At 45.8% G+C, this 23,609-nt stretch overlaps 1 protein-coding gene across 3 annotated transcripts in view; it reads left to right on the forward strand.

Moving 5' to 3' along the window:
* Positions 1 to 23,609, forward strand: part of CNIH3 (cornichon family AMPA receptor auxiliary protein 3) — a gene marked incomplete at both ends in the record, with an annotated part of 119,608 nt that overhangs the window by 92,348 nt on the left and 3,651 nt on the right. For 2 of the 3 annotated variants that reach the window (XM_082833783.1, XM_082833784.1), the window contains 2 exons: positions 18,422 to 18,534; positions 22,686 to 22,829. In XM_082833783.1, coding sequence (XP_082689909.1) covers positions 18,422 to 18,534; positions 22,686 to 22,829 — 257 coding nt within the window. The remainder of the gene's footprint in view (positions 1 to 18,421; positions 18,535 to 22,685; positions 22,830 to 23,609) is intronic. The other variant, XM_082833785.1, reaches the window with a different exon arrangement.

Below are 23,609 nucleotides of genomic sequence, written 5' to 3' on the forward strand. Positions count from 1 at the left end.
GTGAATAAAGTTGTGAACAAGACAGGCTGCCCTCATGGAACAGTCTAGTGTGGAAAACAGACAACAAACAAGTAAACAAGTGCATAATTGATGTATTTTCAGGAAATGTTGGTAAGGGCCACGAAGAAACTAAAGAAAATAAGGAGAGAACCATGTCGGATGGAGAGGGGAGGCTCCTGTGAGGAGGTGACCTTGAGTATATTCCTGAATGATGAGGCGGACACAGATGTGAGAATGTCTGGGGAGGGCCTCTCCAGTCAGAGGCAACAGCACACGCTAAGGCCCTGAGGTGGGAACAGACAGGCAGGGGATCAGGAACAACAAAGGGACAGATGCCCCTGGAGTAGAGTGAGCAAGGGAGCCATGGTGGGGTGTGGGGTCAGAAGGGCACAGAGGCCAGATCATGTAGGCCCTTAGAGGTCATTGTAAGGAGTTTGGGTTTTATTCTAGGAGCAATGGGAGGGTTGAGCGAAGAACTGACATGATCTAATTTACATCTCAAAAAGACCTTTTTGGCTACTAGGTGAAAATAGATTGGGAGCAGGGGTGGGGTGGAAGAGGGGAGACAGGTCAGGAAGAGACTGCCGTTGTTCCTGTGAGAGCTGGTAGAGGCTGGGACTGGCCCAAGGTGTTTCCGTGTTTCTGCAGCAGGTTCTCTTTCCCCATGGCTGCCGGCTAGGCTGTGTGCCTGCCTCTGGTCTTCCACTGCCTCTGGTTCAGGCTGTTTCTTTCGACTCGTTTGCTTCCCATTGTCTAAGTGCAGCCTGCAGCACATTCTGTTGTTCGGCTGTTGGTCTCTCGCACCAGCCTGGGGATGCCTGAAGCATAGTCACAGTGCTCATCTAATGCGTCCTGGTGCCTCCAGTGCCTGCCACAGTGTTTGACACCTCATGGTAGGCTTTCACTGCACGTTTGTTGAATGAATAAATGGTGAGTTTGCTGAGCACTTACTGTGTAATGTACTGATAGAACAATTGTATGGAGAGAGACCCACAAAGACACATACAGACAAACACAGATATCCACATGCACAATAGTGACTCAGGAAGGATGAGGAAATCATTCTTCAGGAGCATGGGGAAGTATATTACTTAGGAGTCATTATTATTGACACACAAAAGGATCAGATTCCACAGAACACATGTTTCTAGGCATAGGAATTAGTGGAGAAAGAGGATTTAAAAAATTTGCAAACACCTAGAAATAGATTGGAGAGGGAAAAGGAAGATACATTGGTTAAATTTTCAAGGAAGTTTAATTGCTGCTTTTTACAGATTATATGGAATATTTGAGCTGAAAACAACTGTAGGGGTTGTGCAGTTCAAACACCCCTTCTTACAAATCATAGTTATTATTTATGGAGTGTTACTATGTGCCAGACGCTATTTTAAGAGCTTCACACATATTAACTCACTTAATACTCATAACAGTCCTATGAAGTCGATATGATTATTATTTCCATTTTATAGATGAGGAAACTGAGCCCATTGAGATTAAATAGTTCACCCAAAGTTCTACAGCTTAATAGGCATGTCTAGAGCCCAAGTCTCTTGTTCCTTAATCTAATACTATTTTCACTAAGAAACTGTCACTCGAGCCCTTACTGGAAGCAAAAGTAATGATATTATTTTGTAATGTTTTCACAATATTAATTTGCTAAATCAAACTTCTGGTAAACCTTGGCACAATCCAGCTAATATTAATCTTAGACAGACTTTGGACAAACCCATCTGTGTGTACTTGCATTCAGACCACCCCCTTACCTGGGCAGTCTGGAGGGCTATATTGGAATATGGTTGACTTAAAATATCATGTTAATTTCAGGTGTACACGTAGTGATTTAACATTTAAATACATTATGAAAATGATCACCATGATAAGCCTAGTAACCATTTGTCCCCATACAAAGTTATTACAATATTATTGACGTATTCTTTATGGTGTATATTATATCCCTGTGACTTACTTATTTTACACTGGTAGTTTGTACCTCTTAATACCCTTCACCTATTTCACCCAACCCCCTCCCCCTTCCCCTCTGGCAACCACCCAGTTTTTCTCTGCTTCAGTGACTCTGTTGTCATTTTGTTTTGTTTGTTTTGTTTTTTTAGATTCCACATATGAGATCATACAATGTTTGTCTTCCTCTGTCTGACTTATTTCATTTAGCATAATACCCTCTAGATCCATCCAAGTTGTTGCACATGGCAAGATTTCATTTTTTATGGCAGAGTAATATTCCATTGTAGATATATACCACATCTTCTTTATCCATTCATCTATCCATGGACACTTAGGTTGCTTCCATATCTTGGTTATTGTAAAAAATGCTGCAGTCAACATAGGGGTGCATATATCTTTTCAATTTAGTGTTTTTGTTTTGTTCTGTTAAATACTCAGAAGTGAAATTGCTAGATAGTATGGTAGTTTTATTTTTAATTTTTTGAGGAACCTCCATACTGTTTTCCATAGTGGCTTCACCAATTTACAATCCCACCAATAGTGCACAAGGGTTTCCTTTCTCCACATCCTCACCAACCCTTGTTATTTGTTTTCTTTTTTTTTTTTTTTTTTTTTTGCATTACGCGGGCCTCTCACTGTTGTGGCCCCTCCCACTGCGGAGCACAGGCTCCAGACGCACAGGCCCAACGGCCATGGCTCACGGGCCCAGCCGCTCCGTGGCATGTGGGATCCTCCCCGGCTGGGGCACGAACCCGCGTCCCCTGCATCGGCAGGCGGACTCCCAACCACTGCGCCACCAGGGAAGCCCTGTTTTCTTTTTGATGAGAGCCATTCTGACAAGTGTGAGGTCATATCTCATTGTGGTTTTGATTTGCATTTCCCTGATGATTAGTGATGTTGAGAATCTTTTCATGTGTCTGTTGATCATCTGTATGTCTTCTTTGGAAACTGTCTATTCAGATCCTCTGCCCATTTTAATTAGATTGCTTTTTCTTGATATTGAGTTGTCTGAGTGCTTTATATATTTTGCATATTAATAACCCCTTATCAGATATATCATTTGCAAATATCTTCTTCCCATTCAGTAGGCTGCCTTTTCGTTTTGCTGATGATTTGCTTCACTGTGCAAAAGCTTTTAGTTCAACGTAGTCCTATTTGTTTATTTTTGCCTTTGTTGCCCATGACTGAGGAGACAGATTCAAAAAAATATTGCTAAGACTGATTTCAGGGAGCATACTGTCTTTGTTTTCTTCTAGGAGTTTGATGGTTTCAGGTCTTACATTTATGTCTTTAATCCATTTTGAATTTATTTTTTACATGGTGTGAGGATGTAGTCCACAACCACATGATTCTTTTGCATGTAGTTGTCCAGTTTTCCCAACACCATTTATTAAAGAGGCTGTCTTTTCCCCATTGTGTATTCTTGGCTCCTTTGTCATGAATTAATTGACCATATGAGCATTGGTTTATGTCTAGGCTCTTTATTCTGTTCCATTGATCTATGTGTTTGTTTTTACCAGTACCATACTGTGTTTTGATTACTGTAGCTTTGTAGTATAGTTTGAAATCAAGGAGCATTATACCCCCAGCTTTGTTCTTCTTTCACAAGACCATTCTGGCTGATTGGAGTCTTTTGTGGTTCCATACAAATTTTAGGATTATTTGTTCTAGTTCTGTGAAAAATGCCATTGGTATTTTGATAGGGATTGCATTGACTCTGTAGATTGCCTTTGGTAGTATGGACATTTTTATAATATTAATTCTTCCAATCCATGACCATGGTGTATTTTTCCAGTTGTTTGTGTCATATTCAATATCTTTCATCAGTGTCCTAATTTTCAGAGTACAGGTCTTTTACCTCCTTGGTTAGATTTATCCCTAGGTATTTTATTCTTTTTGGTGCAATTGTAAATGGAATTGTTTTCTTATTTCTCTTTCTGGTAGTTCATTATTAGTGTACAGAAACACAACAGATTTCTGTCTGTTAATTTTGTATCCTATAAATTTATTGAGTTTATTTATTAGTTCTACTAGTTTTTTTGCAGCATCTTTAGGGTTTTCTCCATATAATGTCATGTCTTCTGCAAACAGAGATAGTGTTATTTCCTTTCCAATTTGGATTTCTTTTATTTCTTTTTCTCATCTGATTGCTGTGGCTAGGATTTTCAATGTTATGTTGAATAAAAGTGGTGAGAGTGGGCATACCTGTCTTTTTCCTCATCTTAGAGGAAATGTTTTCAACCTTTCACCATTCAGTATGATGTTGGCTGTAGGTTTGTCATATCGACCTTTATTATGTAGCGGTATGTTCCCTTTATACCTACTTTATTGAGGGTGTTGATCATAAATAGATTTAAGTTTTGTCAAAAGCTTTTTGTGCATTTATTGAGATGATTGTATGATTTTTATTCTTTAATTTGTTAATGTGGTATGTCACATGGATTGATTTGTAGAGACTGAACCATCCTTGCATCCCTGGGATAAATCCCACTTGATCATGGTGTGTGATCCTTTTAGTATATTGTTGAATTTGATTTGCTAATATTTTATTTTGTTGAGGATTTTCCTTCTATGTTCATCAGTGATATTGGCCTGTAATTTTCTTTTTTGTATTGTCTTTGTCTGGTTTTGGTATCAAGGTGACACTGGTCTAATAGAATGAGTTCAGAAGCATTGCTTCCTCTGAAACTTTTTGGAATACTTTGAGAAGGATAGGTGTTAACTCTTCTCTAAATGTTTGGTAGAATTTATCTGTGAATCCATCTTGTCCTGGACTTTTGTTTGTTGGGAGTTTTTGATTACTGATTCAATTTCATTACTGTTAATTGGTCTGTTCATGTTTCTTATTTCTTCCTGATTCAGTCTTGGAAGACTGTATGTTTCTAGGAATTTATTCTAGGTTGTCCAATTTGTTGATGTATAGTTGTTTGTAGTAGTCTCTTACAATCTTTTGTTTCTGTGGTATTGGTTGTAACTTCTGTTTCATTTCTGATTTTATTGATCTGGGCCCTCTCTCTTTTTTATTGATGAGTCTGGCTAAAGGTTTATCAATTTGGTTTATCTTTTCAAAGAACCAGCTCTTAGTTTCACTCATCTTTTCTACTGTTTTTTTTTTTTAGTGTCTATTTCATTTATTTCCACTCTGATCTTATTATTTCTTTCTTCTACTAACTTTGAGTTTGTTTGTTCTTCTTTTTCTAGTTCCCTTAAATGTAAGGTTAGGTTGTTTATTTGATATTTTTCTTGTTTCCTGAGGTAGGCCTATATTGATGTAAACTTCCCTCTTAGAACTGCTTTTGCTACATTCCATAGATTTTGGAACATTTTATTTCCATTTTTATTGTCTCAAGGTATTTTTTATTTCCTCTTTGATTTCTTCAGTGATCCATAGGTTGTTTAGCATCATGTTTAAACTCCACAAGTTTGTGTTTTTTCTCATTTTTTTCTCATACTTGATTTCTATCCTCATACCTTTTTGTTTGGAAAAGATGCTTGATATGATTTCAATCTTCTTAAATTTATTGAGACATTTTTGTGGCCTATCATGTGATCTCTCTTGGAGGATGTTACATGTGCACTTGAAAATAATGTGTATTCTGCAGTTTTCGGATGGAATGTTTGTATATATTTATTAAGTCCATCTAACCTAATGTATCACTTCAGGCCTATGTAACCTTATTGATTTTCTTTCTGCATGATCTGTCCATTGAGGTAAGTGAGGTGTTAACATCCCCTGCTATTGTATAACTGTTAATTTCTACTTTTATGTTTGTTAATATTCGATTTATGTATTTAGGTGCTCCTATGCTGGGTGCATAAATATTTACAGGTATAATATCTTGTTGGATTGATCCCTTTATCATCATGTAAAATGCCTTTTTTTTCTTGTTACAGTCTTTGTTTTAAAGTCTATTTTGTCTGATATAAGTATTGCTATTCCAGCTCTTTTTTTGTTTTCATTTGCATGGAATATCTTGCCCACCACCTCACTTTCACTGTGTATGTGTGTGTGTATCTTTAGATCTGAAGTGAGTCTCTTGTAGGTATCAGATATATGGGTCTTGATTTTTTAATCCATTCAGCTGCCCTTTGTCTTTTGATTGGAACATTTAGTCCATTTACATATAAAGTAGTTATTGATAGGTATGTACTTATTGCTATTTTGTTAATTGCTTTCTTTTCTTTTCTTTTTTGGTAATTCTTCTCTGTTCCTTTTTTTCTCTTTTTCTTTCTTCCCTTATAATTTTATGACTCTTCTCAGTGTTATGTTTAGATTCCTTTCCCTTTATTTTTTGTGTGTCTATTTTAGGTTTTTGGTTTTTCATTACTGTGAGGTTCATATATATAACAATTCAATGGTCGTTTAAGTTGGAGTGAATTCTAACTACCCTGCATTTTACTCCTACATCCCATGTTTAATATTTTGACATCATATTTTACATCCCATTGTTTTGTATATCCCTTAACTACTTATTGTAGATATAGATGATTTTACTACTTTTGTCTTTTAACCTTCCCACTAGCTTTATAAGTGGTGATTCACTACCTTTATTTTTTTAACATTTTTATTGGAGTATAATTGCTTTATAATGATGTGTTAGTTTCTGCTTTATAACAATGTGAATCAGTTATACATATACATATGTTCCCATATCTCTTTCCTCTTGCATCTCCCTCCCTCCCACCCTCCCTATCCCACCCCTCTAGGTGGTCACAAAGCACCGAGCTGATCTCCTAGCAGCTATGCGGCTGCTTCCCACTAGCTATCTATTTTACGTTTGGTAGTGTATATGTGTCCATGCCACTCTCTCACTTTGTCACAGCTTACCCTTCCCCCTCCCCATCTCCTCAAGTCCATTCTCTAGTAGGTCTGTGTCTTTTTCCCTGTCTTACCCCTAGGTTCTTCATGATCTCTTTTTTTTTTTTTTTATTTTTTTAAGATTCCATACATATGTCCCTGCCTTTATTTTGTGTTTGCTTTTACCAGTGAGATTATTTTTTCATAATTTTCTTATTTCTGGTTGTGCCTCCTTTTTTTTTTCCACTTAGAGAAGTCCCTTTAACATTTCTTGTAAGGCTGATTTGGTGTGATGAATGCTTTTAGCTTTGCTTATCTATAAAACTCCTTATCTCTTTTAAATCCAAATGAATGCCTTGCCTGGTAGAGTATTCTTAGTTGTAGGTTTTTCCCTTACATCACTTTGAACATATTGTGCCACTCCCTTCTGGCTTGCCAAGTTTCTGCTGAAAAGTCAGCTGATAGACTTATGGGAGTTTCCTTGTATGTAGCTAGTTGCATTTCTCTTGTTGCCTTTAAGATTCTATCTTTATCTTTAATTTTTGCCATTTTGATTACAATGTTTCTTGGTGTAGACCTTTTGGGGTTCATCTTGTTTGGGACTCTCTGTACTTCCTGTACCTGGATGTCTGTTTCCTTTCCCAGGTTTGGAAGTTTTCTGCTATTATTTCTTTAAGTAGGTTTTCTGTCCCTCCCTCTCTCGCTCTTCTTCTTCTTCTGGGACCCCTATAATGTGAATGTTAGTAAGCTTGATGTTGTCCCAGAGGTCTCTTAAGCTATCCTCATTTTTTTTAATTCTCTTTTCTTTTTTTCTGTTCAGCTTGTGGGATTTCAACTAATCTGTCTTCCTGATCAATGATCTGTTCCTTTGTGTTTTCTAATCTACTTTTGGTTCCTTCTAATGTATTTTTCATTTCATTTATTGTATTCTTCAGATCTGAAGGAGACTCTCTAAGATCAGCAAGTGGGTCTGACCCAGGTGTCTTTCAAATTACTGCCTCTATTCTGGAACTTGGAGCATGTCAGGTTTTGCACATGCCCTTTAAGAGTGGAGTTTCTGTTTCCTATAGCCCTCTGGCTTTTCTGAACGCACTCCTGGGTTACTTTCAGAGCCAGATGTTCTAGGGACTTGTCTTTCCAGTGCGGGATTCCTGGGCTGGGAAGCCTGATGTGGGGCTTGGACCTCTCTCGCTCCTTGGGGACAAGCTTTTTGGTTGTGATATTCGTCTTGGTTGTGGGCTTCCAACCTGAGGGTGTGGGTCCTGGGTCCTGCCTATATCATGTCTCTGCTCCTCCTACCCATCTTGTTATGGCTCCTTCTTTATATCTTTGGTTGTGGAAAATCTTTTCTGCTAGTCCTCAGGTTGTTCTCACAGAGAGTCGCTCTTTAAGGAGTTGCAATTCTGGCATGCCCATAGGAGGAGGTGAGCTCAGGGTCTTTCTCCTCCGCCATCTTGATGCCCCTCCCTCAGTTAATATTAATTGATGGTGATGTTGGCAGTTTGCGGCTCCTTCCCCAGATGCCAATACTTGTTCTCTCATTCAATCTACCCTTTTTTGCTTGTTTCAAGTAAATTTCCTCTAACTTGCTGAAAGTAACAGGTAATTAACACCACTTGATGGCTGTTAAGTGGGATAATCATCTGTTTTTATCCTGGTATGGTGGTGCTCAAGACCACCCAGGCTGCTGCTCAGTTTGCTCTAATAAGGGAAGATCTGTGGGGCAATGAGAGAAACTCCCTTTGCTGAAAACAGCAGGTGCCTGTTACATAAATGATGTGACAACAGAAGCCTTACATGGAAAACACCACTCTAGGAGGGCAGGGAGTTAGGAAGGCCCTGGGGGTTTGGGACCCTTTGCTCCCTACAAGAGTTGAGCTCCTTCCCTTCAAGTTGGGCTGGGAGGGTGGTGTGGGTGGGATGGGCTGGAGAGGGGAGGGCAGGGCTAGCAGCTGTGCCTAAGTTCACTGGTGAGCTCTATGAATGTGAGTCCAAGGTCGAGACTAATTATCATCCACTGTGCATAGAGCTTTCCACTTGGGCAGGAGATGACTTGTTTCTGGCCTTGGCCTCCTTTCTGTCGCTGTGGTCAGGTAAAATCGTCATGACTGTTCTCTGGAAATCTTACAGGCTGGTAGAAGGGGTTTTTGATCTCAAGGTCATTTCTGTGGAAGATTTGGAAGCGGTGTTTTTCTAGGACACACGAGGAAAACAGTGACTATCTCAAGCACCTCCATGAAGGTTGATGCCGAGTGGCGTTGGGGAGGCCCCCAGCTTGGGTATTCTGCTTTCCCCCATACAGCTTATCCTCTAAATCTCAACTCAGAGGTCATGCTCCTCCAAGGAACTCGCCTTCATTTCCTCATTCAGAGTGGATGGTTTCTTCTTTCCTTTCTCCCTGCCTCGTGTTGCTTGAAGCTACCTCTGTACGTCGGCTCCCATTTTGTTGTGCTGTAGAAGCCGTGGTTTCCGTGGTCATTTACGTGGCAGTCTGCCCCAGCTAGGCTGCTTTGCACTCACTGCCTAGTAAGAGCTTATAATAAATATTTGCTGACTGAGTGCATAAGCGGGGCTCTTCGGCACTGGAAAGCTTGTTAATCAGTTATCCTTCTGCCCTTCTCATCCTAGAACTTTCCCTTCTGTTAGTCTTTCTCCTCTCAAACCATCTGAACTTTTGCCTAATCATTTCCTGTATTCTGAACATGACAATTCCTACTTCCCTCATCCCTGGCTTAGAGAAAGGAAGAAAGGAGTGGGTAGCTACAAGTGTTAACTTAAGATGTCTTTGAATTTCCCACTAGTTGTAGGAGAATTTTGTCCCTTTAAAAATATGGCATTGCTTGAGAGAGTGCTTTTATTCTCACCTCCTCCCTGAGTGGGCTCTTAGTTCAGTAATTTTACAAGTATGTGAGGAAACTGGCAGAGAGGCTTTTGAAATTCAAGCGTATCTTGAAGCTGCATGAAAATGGTGATAAAGGCAGACTGGGAGGTATGGGCAGGGCAGGGCAGGGCTGGAATCCCAAAGATTTGGTCCTAAAATGAACCAGTCACCTTCCAGGTTTAGAAAGTCCACTGAGACACAGGGAAGGCCGGAGACAGGCAGAAGGAGCTTGTGACAGTGAAGGGCAGAGGTGACCTGCCGAGGACAGGCAGAAGATGGCGGAAACTAGAGGCTGCGAGGTTCTGGAGGTGGAAGGATGCTGGAGGGATGACCTCCATCCCTGGAAGATGCCAAGGCCAGCCCTTCAAGATCAGAGACCATGGCCATGGGTTCTAAGGGAGCTTCATGGGTGTTCTTCCACATGCTGGTGGCTTGGAGAGCCAGGAGCCAGACACTACTGCCCTTATCTGCCTGTGCTACCTACCCAGACTCAAGTCCGTGAGCAGTAGTTGGTGAGCATTGCTCTGTGAGTGCAGGACTGTCACAGCCCTGCTGGGGCACTGGGACCCTGGGTCTTCAGAATGGAAGCCTCTGCCTTGTGTGTTTGGTCTGTGAATCTCAGCTCAAATATTTAACAAAATCACCTGGGATGCTTCTGAAGAATGCATATTTCTGGCCACAGTTTATCTTAGCAGATGGGTATAGCACCCAGAAATCTGCATTTTAAACCAAGTGTCCCAGGCAGTTCTGCTACAGGTGGCTGGAGGATCCTATTTTGGGATTCAGTGCTGACCAGTCATTTCTTAAACTTTAAGGTGCATGTAAATCACCTGGGGATTTTGTTAAAACCTACCAGGTTCTGATTCAGCGGTCTGGGATGGAGCCTAAATTCTGTATTTCCGACAAGCTCCTGGGTGATGCTGGCGATGCCGGTCCTGGGACCACACCTGGAGGCACAAAGTTCTCAGTGCTTCACCTGGGAACTGGTTAGAAAGGCAGATTTTTAGGCCCCACCCAGACCTACTGAATCTGAAACTGGGTGTAGGGCCCAGCCACCTGTGTTTTAGCAAGACTCTCAGGTGATTCGGAAGTACCATAACGTTTGGGAATCACTGCTGGATGATGGTGAAGCTTAAAGACATGGGCTGGAGGAGGGGGGCCAGTGGGAGTGCCAGGGTGGTAGAGCAGCGAGCAAAACCCGTTCTGTTACTTCTTGTCCCAGTTTCCTTCTCCTCCAGAAGCGAAACTGAGACCCTTGTGAACTCGACTGGAGGGAGCCCCTTCCTCATGCTGTTGTGCACGCACGCTTTTCCTTCCGTGTCCCCGGCACACAGCACAGCTGGCGGTGAGGGCCCACGGGAAATGGCAGGGGGACTAGGGGTGCTGGAGCCCATGCGAGTCAGTCAGAGTGGAAGCTGGTCCCCGAGGAGCAGTGAGGACAGGAAGCCTCCCAGGCAGTTCCTGGGAGTCTGGGCAGGGAGCCAGAGTGGTCCACGGTGGCTGGGCCGGGGTCTGCAGCACGTCAGTGCACAGCCAAGTCCCAACGGGGGCCTCTGGGCCGAGCTGTGAACTGGGCCCTCCTCACTCTAGGTGGCCAGGAGCAGTGGGCAGCGGGGATATGGGCTTACCCCGCACCGCACCTCCTCTCCCTGGGCCTTTTCCTCTCTCTGTTGCCTTCTCCGCATGCAGAGTGAGCCCCTGTGGGTGTCAGGAAAGCTGCAGAAGCTTCCTCAGCGTGGATTCAACGTGCTCAGGGAGGATGGGTGGAGAGAGGGGAAGAAGCCAGAGGGCCCCATGGGGCTGGACAGTGGGAGGCCTGCAGAGGAAGCCCCCTGGGGCTGGAAGCAGCGCTCCGTGGTTCCCTGCCCCACCTCTGTGCCCTCACTGAACTCCTGGCCTCTGCAGGCCGGAAGGAAGATGCTCCTGTTCCTACGTCCTGGGTCACTCAGGCAGGATCTCCTTCCCTTGCTGTCGCCCCCTCTTGCCCCTGTGTTTCTGGGTAACAGGCCCGTGGGGAACATGTTCGGTGACTGATTTCCCCTGAGGCCTGGCTCAGTCTCCTGGGATCAGCCGTGAGGCTCTGATCCTGACCGAGACAAGGTCGAAGCGATACTTGGCCCAGGCATTTAGGAGAAGTGCTGGCAGCGAAGGGCACAGAACCAGGTCCACAGTTCCTGGTGTGTGTACAGTCAGCATACCTCAGAATAATTTATGGTGACTTTTGTTTTCTTTTTTTTTCTTACAGTGTTGTGTTAATTTCAGGTGTACAGCAAAGCGATTCATATTTTTTTTTCCAGATTTTTTTCCATTATAGATTATTACAAGATATTGAATAGAGTTCCCTGTGCTATACAGTAGGTCCTTGTTGTTTATTTTATATATAGTAGTGTGTATCTGTTAATCTCAAACTCCTAATTTATCCTTCCCTCCCCTCCCCCAATTTTATGATGACTTTTTAAATTACAGTTCTAGACTAGGTGATTCTCTGTTGAGTATGTCCCAGAGTCATCCGCTGTCCCCTTGAAAATATTGAATAAACACTGTGCAAAATCCAGGAGGTCAAACAGTTTAACGTACCAGCATCATCAAATAGACAACACTCTAGTCGGCCCAACCCGTGTTCCCGCTTAGTCATGCCATCTGAGGTCGGGGTGCCAGCTCTTAGCCGGAGGGACCAGAGGCTGCAGGGAGCCTTGCCCCTGGGAGAGCTGGCCCGCCCTCCCAACCCCCAGGCTGGTGCAGGCTTTTGCCTGACTGCTGTGAGGCAGCGCCCTCTCTAGGAGAGCTTTACCCAGAGCAATTAAAGAAGGCCTCAGACAGAATAAGGTTTCCTGATAGTGCTTGAATGCTTTTCTCAGTCTTCCATTTAGCAAAATCCCAGGTGCCTAAGCTGCCATCCTGTCCTTCCTTCCCGCTGTCTCCTCCCGACGTGAGTCACGTGCACAGTTGTTCATTTGGGGACAAATAGAGAACGGCTCTCCGTGCTGGACATTTCTGAGAAGATTGCCTCCTCCCTGCTCATCCCAGAAGGGCTCCTCTGTTTTAGGGCCAGTTTGGTGTGGGCTGGGAAATCAGATGAAAGAGACATTATCTTTTTCTTCTTTTTCATATTCACCGGCTCCTGGGCAGATAAACCTTAGGACAGATACAACAATACAGGACAATGCAACGAAGGGAACTGGGTTATTTTTGTTTGAAAACAGGTGGGGATTGGGGTTTTTGTGGTTTGAGAGGCAGGCTGTTAAACAACCCTTGGGTTTTCTTTCCACTTGGCAAAGCTGGAAGCCTGGTTTAATCAGAGCGGGGGTCAGAGGAGACCGGATGGAGAATCGGGAAACCAGATTTGGTTCTGGGCCATTTCACTGACTTTCAGGGTAAGAGTGACAAGTCCCGAGAATGGTAAATAGCTCATATGTGATTGTTAACAGTAGCAATGATCACGTTCATCGCGATAACGGCATTTTCCTTTCTTTGATGCTTCTTCCCCTTTGAGAGCACTGTCAGAGGACACCCTGTGTCCCTTCTACCACCCTTGCTGGTAGGTTGTAAATGTTGGCATCTACAGATGAGATAAACAAGGCTCAACATGCTTAGCTGCTTTTCTCAATATCACACAGTTGATCGTTATGTAACTGGTAAGAATTTATGTAACACTTTGAGATAGTGGGCTAATATTTTTAGCCCAATGTGATCACAGCAGAAAAGCTTGTTGTCTGAGTCAACAGTGTTCACTGAGAGATGGGTGGAATCTCTGGGTCTCACAGCTGCCACTCCCTTCAAGCTACCCTCAGCCCTGGAACCTACCCCTAGGCTTCTGTGGCTTGACTTTTAGGGTGTTTGGTCCCAGCCATGCTTATACCGGCCCCTCAGAAATCCTGCCCCCCTTGGGATGCATGGTGGGAGCCAGGAGCACATCTCCGGCACTAGGGTGCTGGCCACGCCTTCTCTTCCTTCACCGCCCCCTCCTCCCCAGTCTTAGGGAATCCCTGCTCTCCCTCTGGGGGTTAGAAGAGCTTCTCCTCTTGCCTCCTGATACCCCTCTCCTCCACAGCAATGAAATAAGGCATTGATACATTATTATGGTATTCTCCCATCATAGGTGAAGGTTACCAGTCAGCTGCAAATCGCTTGGGGGCTAAAGCCGGAGAATGAATGGATACCTGAATGAATGAGATGATGCATAAGTAGAAATAAAATAGTTTTAATACAAATAAATAAAATTTCCAGGAAAACCAGGTTGTGGATGAAAGCTTAGAGCGGAGCTGAATGTGGCACTTACAGAGGAGAAGAGATAGCTGCTCTGTTGGACAGAGGGAGCAGGGTCCAGGGACAGAAACCTGCTAGAATGTTCCTGCACCGCCTTGGGAGTACGTGCAGGGGCCCAGACCAGTAAGGGGCAGTAGAAATAAAAAAGGAAAAACAAACCCAGGTGGCTGTGAAGAAGAAATGACAAGATTTGGAAACAGACAGGTGAGGAAATGGATGAGACAGAGAAATCAGAGGTAGCTATTATTAGCAGAAATCGGAAATTTAGGAGATAAAGGTTACAGGTGTTGGGAGGAGAGTGAGTTTTCAGCACACGGTGGCTGTGGGCTATTGGGATGGAAATGACTGCCAGGAAATGAAAATTGAGGACGAGAATCTGGGCAGGAAGTCAGGACAGGCGATCCTTCCCAGATGCCACATGCATCCTCTTAGAAGTGATGGAAGAAGCGGGGGAGTGGGTGAAATCTTTGAAGTCTGCACTGGCAAGTGTCTGAGCTTTGCTGGCGTGCGCTGAGAGCTTCAGCTGACATTGGACCTCTGCGTACATCAGGGCAGGGATAGCGGGAGGAGGCTGTGTTGTCATCATACTCTCATGGCAGGCCCCCACCCCTCAGTTTACGATGGTGACGCACAAAGCCTCCAGCACCAGGGGATGAGAAGGCTGAGTCCCAGCAGGAGGGGAATGAAATGAACATTTACCCAGAACTTGACCCACATCAGGCCGGGCGTTAATCCATTAAATGATGAGTGAGTGGCCGTTTTCGATGGGCTTGTGCAGAACCCGCCCAGGTGGTGACTGTCACCTCTCTGCTTTTGTTCTCACGGTTCCTCTTCCTGGAATGCTGACCTCTGGCTTCCTCGCATGATGAGGTTTTACTCATCCTTTCAAGTTCCCTTGATTCCGCCTTGATCGCAAAACCTTCTGTGAGCCCCCCCTGGTTGGAGTGAATTGCAGTCTTTTCAGCAACCCCACAATACCTGTATTGAGACCCCTTATTTAGTATTTATAACTCTGTAAAGCAGGGCATAATAAGACACGGGAATTCAATAGACTGTGGCCTGCGTGAAACAGTCCCTCTGTTGTGTGAAAGAATGAGAGTGGCACCATTCCAACAGCTTGTCATAAGACAAGGAAACAGTGTTCTGCAGTGTGAGGGTATGACTCAGGATGGAGGGAGGGCGGGCGGGCGGTCCTCCCCTCAGTGTTTCTGTGGTTGGCCGGGGAGATTCAGGGGCGGTCTTTGTATAACCGAGATAAGCAAGGTTGGGAGGGGACAGCTAGTCCAACGGCCCACACGAATGAATAAGCATTATGCCCGCCTGGTGGTCATCCAGCCCCTGCCTCAGCGTGCCCAGTGCTTGTGAAAGGAAAGGCGGGCTGGCTGATCCGGGGAAGGATAAAGAGGGATGATTACCGCTTTGCTTTTCTCACTGATTACTCATTTTGTACCAGACAAGATGGGTTAAATCACGCTGTGGTTAAGAAACAATTCCCAAATCTCAGTAGCTTAGAACACGGTCCAGTGGTCAGGACTCTGCGCTTCCTTGGCAGGGGGCACGGGTTCGATCCCTGGTCGGGGAACTGAGATCCCGCATGCCCCACAGGGCAGCCAAAAAAAAACCCCAGAACACCCCACAAGTTTCTTGTTCATGTTTAGTGTCCATCACCGGCCACCCCAGCGCGCCTCTTCCTCACTTATGGCTTCCGGATGCTGGAGGACCCTCCAGCCTAAGTGCGTTTTGCGGTGTCAGAGGGCAGAGAGAGAGAGCCTGGAGCGCTTTGCATCGGCTGGTAAATGCTCCAGCCGCTTCTGCTCACAGCCCTTTGGCCCCACCTTCCCGACGACGGATACGGGAAGTGTGTGGAGGGAAGCAGTAATGCCCGCGGGTCAAGGCTGGTGCTCATGGCCCGGCCAAGGTTCACTGGGTCCATAAGTCTCCCCTGCCATTGAGACAGGGACTGCCTGGGGAAGCGGGAGAGAAACAATGTGTGGACGTAAAGGGCACCCTCGCCCTCCCACCTGCAAGGATGCGCTGCTCAGTGATAGGGAGAGGCAGCTGGGGAGAAGCCACCCCGAAGAGCAGCCTGGATTCTGCAGGTGGGGCACCTCTGGACCCAGCTGGCCTCCCTTAATCAGTTTTCCTCAGTGTGGTGACAGTGACAAATCCTCCCTGCTCAGCAGGTTGCAGCTTCTGCTATAAATCAAGCCTCGAAGAGAGAAGAAACAGTGGTGCTGAATAGAGGGACCTGAGATCCAAACTGTAATCAGTCAGAGGTTTGTGAGCCGGGGATGATCCAGGCCTGGGGTGGCTGTCTCTTAACATGTTAATTACCTCGGCCTAAGGGGCTGAAATCAATGATTAAAAAATGTAGAGAGGTGCATAGGAGAGGTCACAGCCGCTACCCCCTGGGGCTGGCAGGCTGAGAACAGGGGCTTTCTCTTCCAACAGGAGGAGGTAAGGTGGTGTCTTGGCTGGCCGCAGATGGGCTTGGAAAGGATGGCTGCAAGGTCCTGTGAGGAGAAATGTTGAGACGTACCCCCTCCCACCAGGTCGTTGAGGCTCACGGGCTAGCTGTGCCGGTTCACCCACTGAGGCCACTGCCTCTGGACCACTGGCTCTTGTACGTTGATTCCAGGGTTATTGCCCGAGAATTCTAAGAGGCAGGCCAATGCAATTCATTCTTCACTGGACTTGAGAATGAAGAAGATGCCACTTAGTTACAAAATGCATTTCTTAACACCTGTGTCTCTGCATGTATTTATTTCAAATGTGTGTCCCCCACTGTATTTCCCATCTGGGGCGGTTAGCTCATCTGACTAAAGTGAGAGATGAATGAGACCAAAGTCATGTTCTTTCCCCAGATAGAAGAGTTCAAGGCAGTTTGTTTTCCCCCCAGAGAAATCTTGGTTTGTGACCACAGGCTGCATCCCTAATGCCAGCCAACCATGCTCCAAACGTATGCACTTGGTCAGTTCAATTCATTTTATCAAATACTTGTTCAGTCTCTGCTAAGTACAAAAAAGCACTTTGCAAATGGAGATGAGAAAAGAATAGAGTTTGGCCAAGGTGGCTCATAGACTAGGGGTAGATCCGTGTGTGTCGAGAGGTAGGAAAGAAGGTAATGACTCCATCGTGGACAGGTTATGGAAAGTCCCCCTGAGTGAGGGTCGGAAAGCATGCTGTGGGGCTGCAGGGTGGGGTGAGGTGAGGTGGGGTAGTATGGGCTGAGCTTCCATTAGAAAGTGCTGTTTGAGATGGGCCTTGAAGGATGGTTAGAATTTGCTAGACGGAGCGAAGCATTCAGCGTGGTCTAACCCAGTACTGGTCCACGGCCTGTTAGGAACCGGGCCACACAGCAGGAGGTGAGCGGTGGGCGAGTGAGCGGAAGCTTCATCTGCCGCTCCCCAGCGCTCGCGTTAGCGCCTGAACCATCCCCCCATGGAAAATTGTCTTCCATGAAACTGGTCCCTGGTGCCAAAAAGGTTGGGGACCGCTGGTCTAAATGACACACAGAGGCTATCCCCCCATATATATATGAATATGTATATACACATAATGAATATATATATTAACTTAATTCATTAAATATTAACTATTAATGAAATAACTAATTCATTAACTATTCATCCATTAAATATTTATTCCTATATGATTGGGAAAGATGGTACATTAATATCTCTATTTTAGGGTTTCCTTGTTACTGGCCCGGGGACCAAATTTCTCCTTTACAGTCATTTTGATTTTTGTTACAACTTTGATTTCTGTTAAGATGTAAACACCCTTGGGGGGTGGGTTCACAATCACGTTGAGCTCTTTTTACACCAGTGCAGGTAGATTGGGCTCACGGAGCTTAGTCTTCCTGTTGGTTGCCTTCCACTATCTGACCCTTCTTGGTCTGGGCTGGTTTCTTTCCCCTTCCTCCAGAGGCTAAACTTTCCCTCTTTTGTCATATACTTCATCTTACTCTTGGGTTCCTCTTCATCCACGCAGCATCAAGAAAAATGCTGTTTCTCACTTTTTTCCCAACGCTCCTGTGTTTGAACAGTATATACGTATTTGCTTTAGGTTTGTGAGTTTCTATGGGAGGATACACAGGGCCTAGGAGAACACGAGCAGGGCAGTTATAGAATCACTAGAAAGTCTATCAGTATTTCTTCCAGTGGGTCCTGCCTTGGGCCAGACGTCACAGGGGCTGGATGGCCTCTTCCGCTCTTCCCACCTGTGGTCATCCACAGGTGACCCCCTGAAGCAAGTGCCCTATTCTGGTAAGTAGGGTGCTGAGGGCCTGTGTCCTTTTTGGGTATAAAGCATGGCTCCAGTACCTTAAAGAGGAGAACTTACCAGAGACGGGTCACAGTCCAGGGGCAGTGACTCTGTGATGCTGCGGGAAGGACCTCTGTGTCACCAGCATGTCAGAGGAAGTGTCCAGGCAGGCGGACGTCAGCCGCTATAGATGCAGGAGTGACTTTTCCTCCCTCTAACGCAGGCCTGTGTCTCTGCTCCCTCTTCAGCTGGTGCTGCCGGAATACTCCATCCACAGCCTCTTCTGCATCATGTTCCTGTGCGCTCAGGAGTGGCTCACCCTGGGGCTGAACGTCCCTCTACTTTTCTATCACTTCTGGAGGTAAGTCTGCTTGGGACTGCCCTATCCTTCCCCTTTTCTGCTTGGTCAGCCTGCCCTCCAGAGATGATGTCCCCCCAGATGGACCGGCCACTTAGTGCCTTCCTCTCGTCCCTTTCCTTGGTGACCCTTTCCTCAAAGCCTTCTTTGCAAGCTGCCCTCAGAAAATAATTCTGTAAGGGAAGGCCCTTCCTGTAGGTTCCACTAACCACAGCCTCAGCTCTCACAGATCAGCGTTAAAGGCAGCTAGAGCGTTATTCACAATAGCCGCAGAGAGGAAACCACCCAAATGTTCATCAGAAGATGAATGGATAAACACAATGTGGTATATCCTTTCGATGGAGTCTTATTGGGCAATAAAAAGCAATAAAGTATTGATACACACTACAACATGGGTGAAGCCTGAAAAAATTACAAGTGAAAGAAGCAAGTCACAGAAGGCCATTTATATGCAAAGTCCAGAATAGGCCAATCTATAGAGACAGAAAGTAGATTGGTGATTGCTAGGGGCTGGAAGGGAGAGGGCGTGAGGTGCGACTACACTGTTTTCTTTTGAAAGGGATGAAGATGTTCTGAAATTAGATACTGGTGGTGGTTCTACAACTCTTATGAATATACGAAAAACTGCTGAATTGTATACTTCTAAAAGGTGAATTTTTTTGACAGATGAATTATATCTTAATAAAAATAGCCCACCTACCATATGGGCTGGATTTTCTGGGACTGTTCTGATTTTAAATCTCTTCCCTGCTAAGACCGTGCATCAGATCGTGTGATTTAGGTAAAAGAGAGTCGCCATGTGGGTATATAGGAGGCAGGGAATACGAAAGTAGTCAAGAATGCAGATGTGCAAATAAGTTAACCACACTTTCCCTTCGTCCCCCAAATAGTTAATCATTGTGATTACAGCATACAATATAGCCTGTATTTAGTCACATCTAGAACATTCACCCCTTCATTCAGCAAACATATGGAACACGTACTACGTGCCAGACATTATGGGGGATTCCAAGATGAATGTAAAATAATATCGTTACCCCCAAGGAACATATACCCTAGTGGTAGAGGGAAATCGATTCTTACCAGATATATAAGGAACATAGGTAGGAGTGTAGAGAAGTGGAAGTGTGACACTGGGGAATCTGGAAAACCACATTCGCGGTTAAGGGACTGGCCTGCTCAGATGTAAGAAAGCACCTGGTGTGTCTGGGGAACAGTGATTGCTCTGTGTGCTTGGATGTGGGGTTCTCAGATAGACGGGAGCAGAGATGGGGTTGACAGCTGGGGATCAGGTGAGGAGGGTCTGAAATGATTTGATAGAAAGTTGGAGTTAATTTATTCTGTAGGAGAGGGATACCGCTCAGAAGTTTTGAGGAGGAAAGTGGCAGTGCCTGATCCGAGTTTTAGGAAGGTGACCCTCACAGCCGTGGGAAGGCTGGGTTGGAGGGTGAAACTTTGAGGACGAAATCCAGTTAGGAAGTTCTGGTGAAATTCCAGGTGGAGAGACTGGAGGCTTGAAGTTGGAATGGAGAGAGAAGGAGAGGGTTTGGAGAGGTAAACTGGACATGCCTTGGCCAGTAATTGGATGCAGGAGGTGAGGGAGAGGGAGTGTCTAGGCTGGGTGGCTGGGAGGTGACCAAGAGCGGGACGCAGGTTGAGGGAGGAAATAAGACGATTCAGTCACATAACAAAGTCCTTCTCTGTAAAGGTAACCTAAAATCTGAATTTAGAGAGAAGTCAAATAGAAACATAATGCTGTTGAAATGTATCGCCTACCCACTCAGAGACTTTCCACGCCTACCTCCTCTGGTATCCACCACAAACGGGTGCTTTGGGGTTGCCTCTCCCTGTTTCACACACAGGTTACAGAGACTCACAAAGGTTACATCATGGCCCAGAATCACTCAGCTGGGATATCGCAGGGCCACCTCTCTATGGATTGCAGGCCATGTCCTTGTCACCTAGGGGCTGACTCTTCTCCTTCTAAAATGAATTTATCCCGAGGCCCTTCAAATAGTGTGTTGTCAATCCAAGGTATCAGCAATGTGGTTAATTTACAAAACTTTGATTGGTACACTGCTTCTTAGGGCTATCACTCCTCCAAAAGGGAGGGCAGGAGAGCCAGCCGTGTCCTTAAACTTGGAACGTTTCCGTGCAAAAGAAGGGAGTGACGGCAGTCTCCTTGCCAGTGGGGAGCTCGTCTTACTTTTTTGAATCCCTGACAGGGTCTAGCCTAGTTCTGGTAATTTGTTAAGTACTCAGAAAATGAAAGAAAAAGGAGTGAGGAGGGCAAATGTCCTTTAAAAAATAAGAGTCCTGATTTCCCTGGTGGTCCAGTGGTTAAGACTCAGCGCTTCTACTGCAGGGGGCACGGGTTCAATCCCTGGTCTGAATGCTGCGCGGTGAGGCCACCAAAAAAAAAAAAAAGAAGAAGAAGAAAAGAAAAAATAAAAATCAGAGTCCTTGAAACCCCTCTATTTCATTTCCGCTTTCCCCTCCTTTCCAAAGGTCCAGCCGAGCGATGTTTCTAGCGCAGATAAAGCCCCCTCTGCCCTAGCTCCCAGTTTGTTTAAGTACAAGTAGAACCGCAGAACTTTTGTTCAGTACCTGTTCTTGGAGATTTTTTGGACCCATCACCTCACACAATTGTCCCAACAGCCCTTTGGAGTAGGCAGTTTCAGTCCCATATTGCAGATGAGAAAGTTGAGGCTCAGAGAGGTTAACAGTTGACGTGAGGAATCTCAGTCTGGTGACGGGTGGGCCTCAGGGCCCTGGCTCTGTCCACTGGGCCACTCAGCCACCCTGCCACCCCTTCCTCCACTTAATGAGGCCTCCTGGGAACAAGGCCACAGCAAAAGCAAATAGGTTGTGAAATCTGCTCCTGGGCAGAGGAGAGGTGAGTGGCCTGGAGGGCTGAGACCTGGCAGATGTCATTGAATCTGGCTTGCGGTTTCCTCTCTGCATAGCGTGGATGACAGATAATGTCAGTGCAATCCTTTGAAGCAGATGAAGAGGGATCTGAAATACCAGCTCTGTGAGTTGCTACATTTCAGGGATGCTCTTCAAAGCCGATGTGATTAAGCCCGTCAGACCACGCGTCCGGTCCTCGCTCTCACTCGAGGATCACGGCCTGTCCCAGAGCCTCACAGGAGCCATTAATTTGCACCTGGCCTCCTGATTCCATTACCAGACTGACGAAAAGAACAGCCCGCTGTGTGATTTCAGCTGCACTTTGCTCTCTGGCTTTGAATGAGGCTCTGGCTGAGGCCCTGGGGGCAGCCATCTGGTGAGGGCCAGAGGGACGGCCTCAGGGACAGGACTTGCCTCCTACCTGACCACTTCCCAAGGTCTCACACAGCGCAGTGGGAGAGTTTCTCTCCTTCCCGAAGCAAGGCCGGTTCACGTTGAGCTGAGGTGATGCTTTGACGAAGGCGAAGTCTGCATTCACCTCTCTCCTCCCACTGCTCTTAGGTTTACCCAGTTTCCCTCGGGGGCTGCTCTCTCCCCGCGATGGCCAATATTCTGTTCGCTGTGCTGGGTCCTTACGTAAAGAAGAAAATGACCTGTAAACTACTCCACACTCAAGTGGGAATATGATGTCCCTCCCAGAGCATTCAGGATTCTAAAAGGGGGTCTGGGAGGAGGATAACCCAAAAGTAATTAATGTTTAATCCAAATAATTAATGTTCATGGTGGAGTTGTGGTACAGCGACACCAGGCAGCGGATATGCAACTGACATCAACCCGCGCCTGTGCCCCTACTTGCAACGCAGATCCATACACGTTGTGGGCCTCCCTCCGCTACCCCCTCACCCCCCCAACCCACATCCCTGGAGAAAGGCGGCTCTTCCTGGTATCTCCCAGGTACCACCATGGGACACGTTTTCCTTCTGTCAGAGCAGCTGTGTGTGAGGTGTACCCGATACTGGTGGATCTGAGTATTTGGGCGTTACTACCTGCTAGAAGACAGTGGCTGAGCGACTTTTTAGCAGTGCCTGGGCTGTAATTTGGGCAGTGATTCTGGCAGAAGGCAGACAGCTGCTTAGCAGAGATTCCTCGGATTGGAAGTCTGGCATCAGGGGGACTCAGCCCAGACGACTTCAGATGTCCTGTCCAAGCCTCAGAGCCGATGATGCCGTGCGCTTTCTCTGCAGGTACTTCCACTGTCCGGCAGATAGCTCCGAATTAGCCTACGACCCGCCGGTGGTCATGAACGCAGACACCTTGAGTTACTGTCAGAAGGAGGCCTGGTGTAAGCTGGCCTTCTATCTCCTCTCCTTCTTCTACTACCTTTACTGGTGAGTTTCTGCCCCTTCTTGTGGGTTTGACTCCTGCAGCAAATGGAGAAAATTTCCGGCTTTTGCAGGTAGGAGTCCCAGCCTGTCAAGGATGCTGCCAGCCACCTAACTGGTTCAGGAGAGAGAGCTTCTGTGTAAAGAAGTGGGAGGGGTGGAAGGTCCTGCTGGAGGCCTTGCTGGCTGATAGGAACATCCTTTGGGCTACATGGTGAACGCACATTCTGCCAACCCCTCTTAGGAGATGATTGGTGAGGTGCACTTGGTGACTCCTTCCCCATGCATGGGGCACCCTGCCCCCAGCAACTCCACAGCTCAGACACTCAGGTCACCTGTGGCCCCGGATACATAGCCTCGTTGCCCCCTAGTCTGTGTGAAAGCAGTCTTGGGGACCACAACAGAGACCCCCCCTGCCCGTGGCAGTCAATGCTTCACAAATGGGCATGTTGGGCCATTAAGTGCTTATACTTACAATTCTCCTAATATTATGTAACGCCATTCTAATTAAATAAAACATGCTGGCTTTGTAATTCTGTTTCAGGAATCTCCCCTCTTTTCACCTCTTTATTCAGAACATCCTAACTAAGCAGATAGCTATAAACAGACTGTCTCGTGGTTTGATACCCCAGACAGTGTCTTTTCTGAAAATGTCTCTCCTCCTTCCTGTTCCTCTTTGGGCTCATCTCTGAGGTGTCTCACCTGTCACCTTGCTCTCCTGTCGCTACCTGCACCAGACCATGCTATCTCCAGGTACCCCAGCACTGTCTCCAAAGTGGCCGGGTG

Source organism: Leucopleurus acutus, assembly GCF_964270905.1.
Source record: "Leucopleurus acutus genome assembly, chromosome: 2".
NCBI lineage: Eukaryota > Metazoa > Chordata > Mammalia > Artiodactyla > Delphinidae > Leucopleurus > Leucopleurus acutus.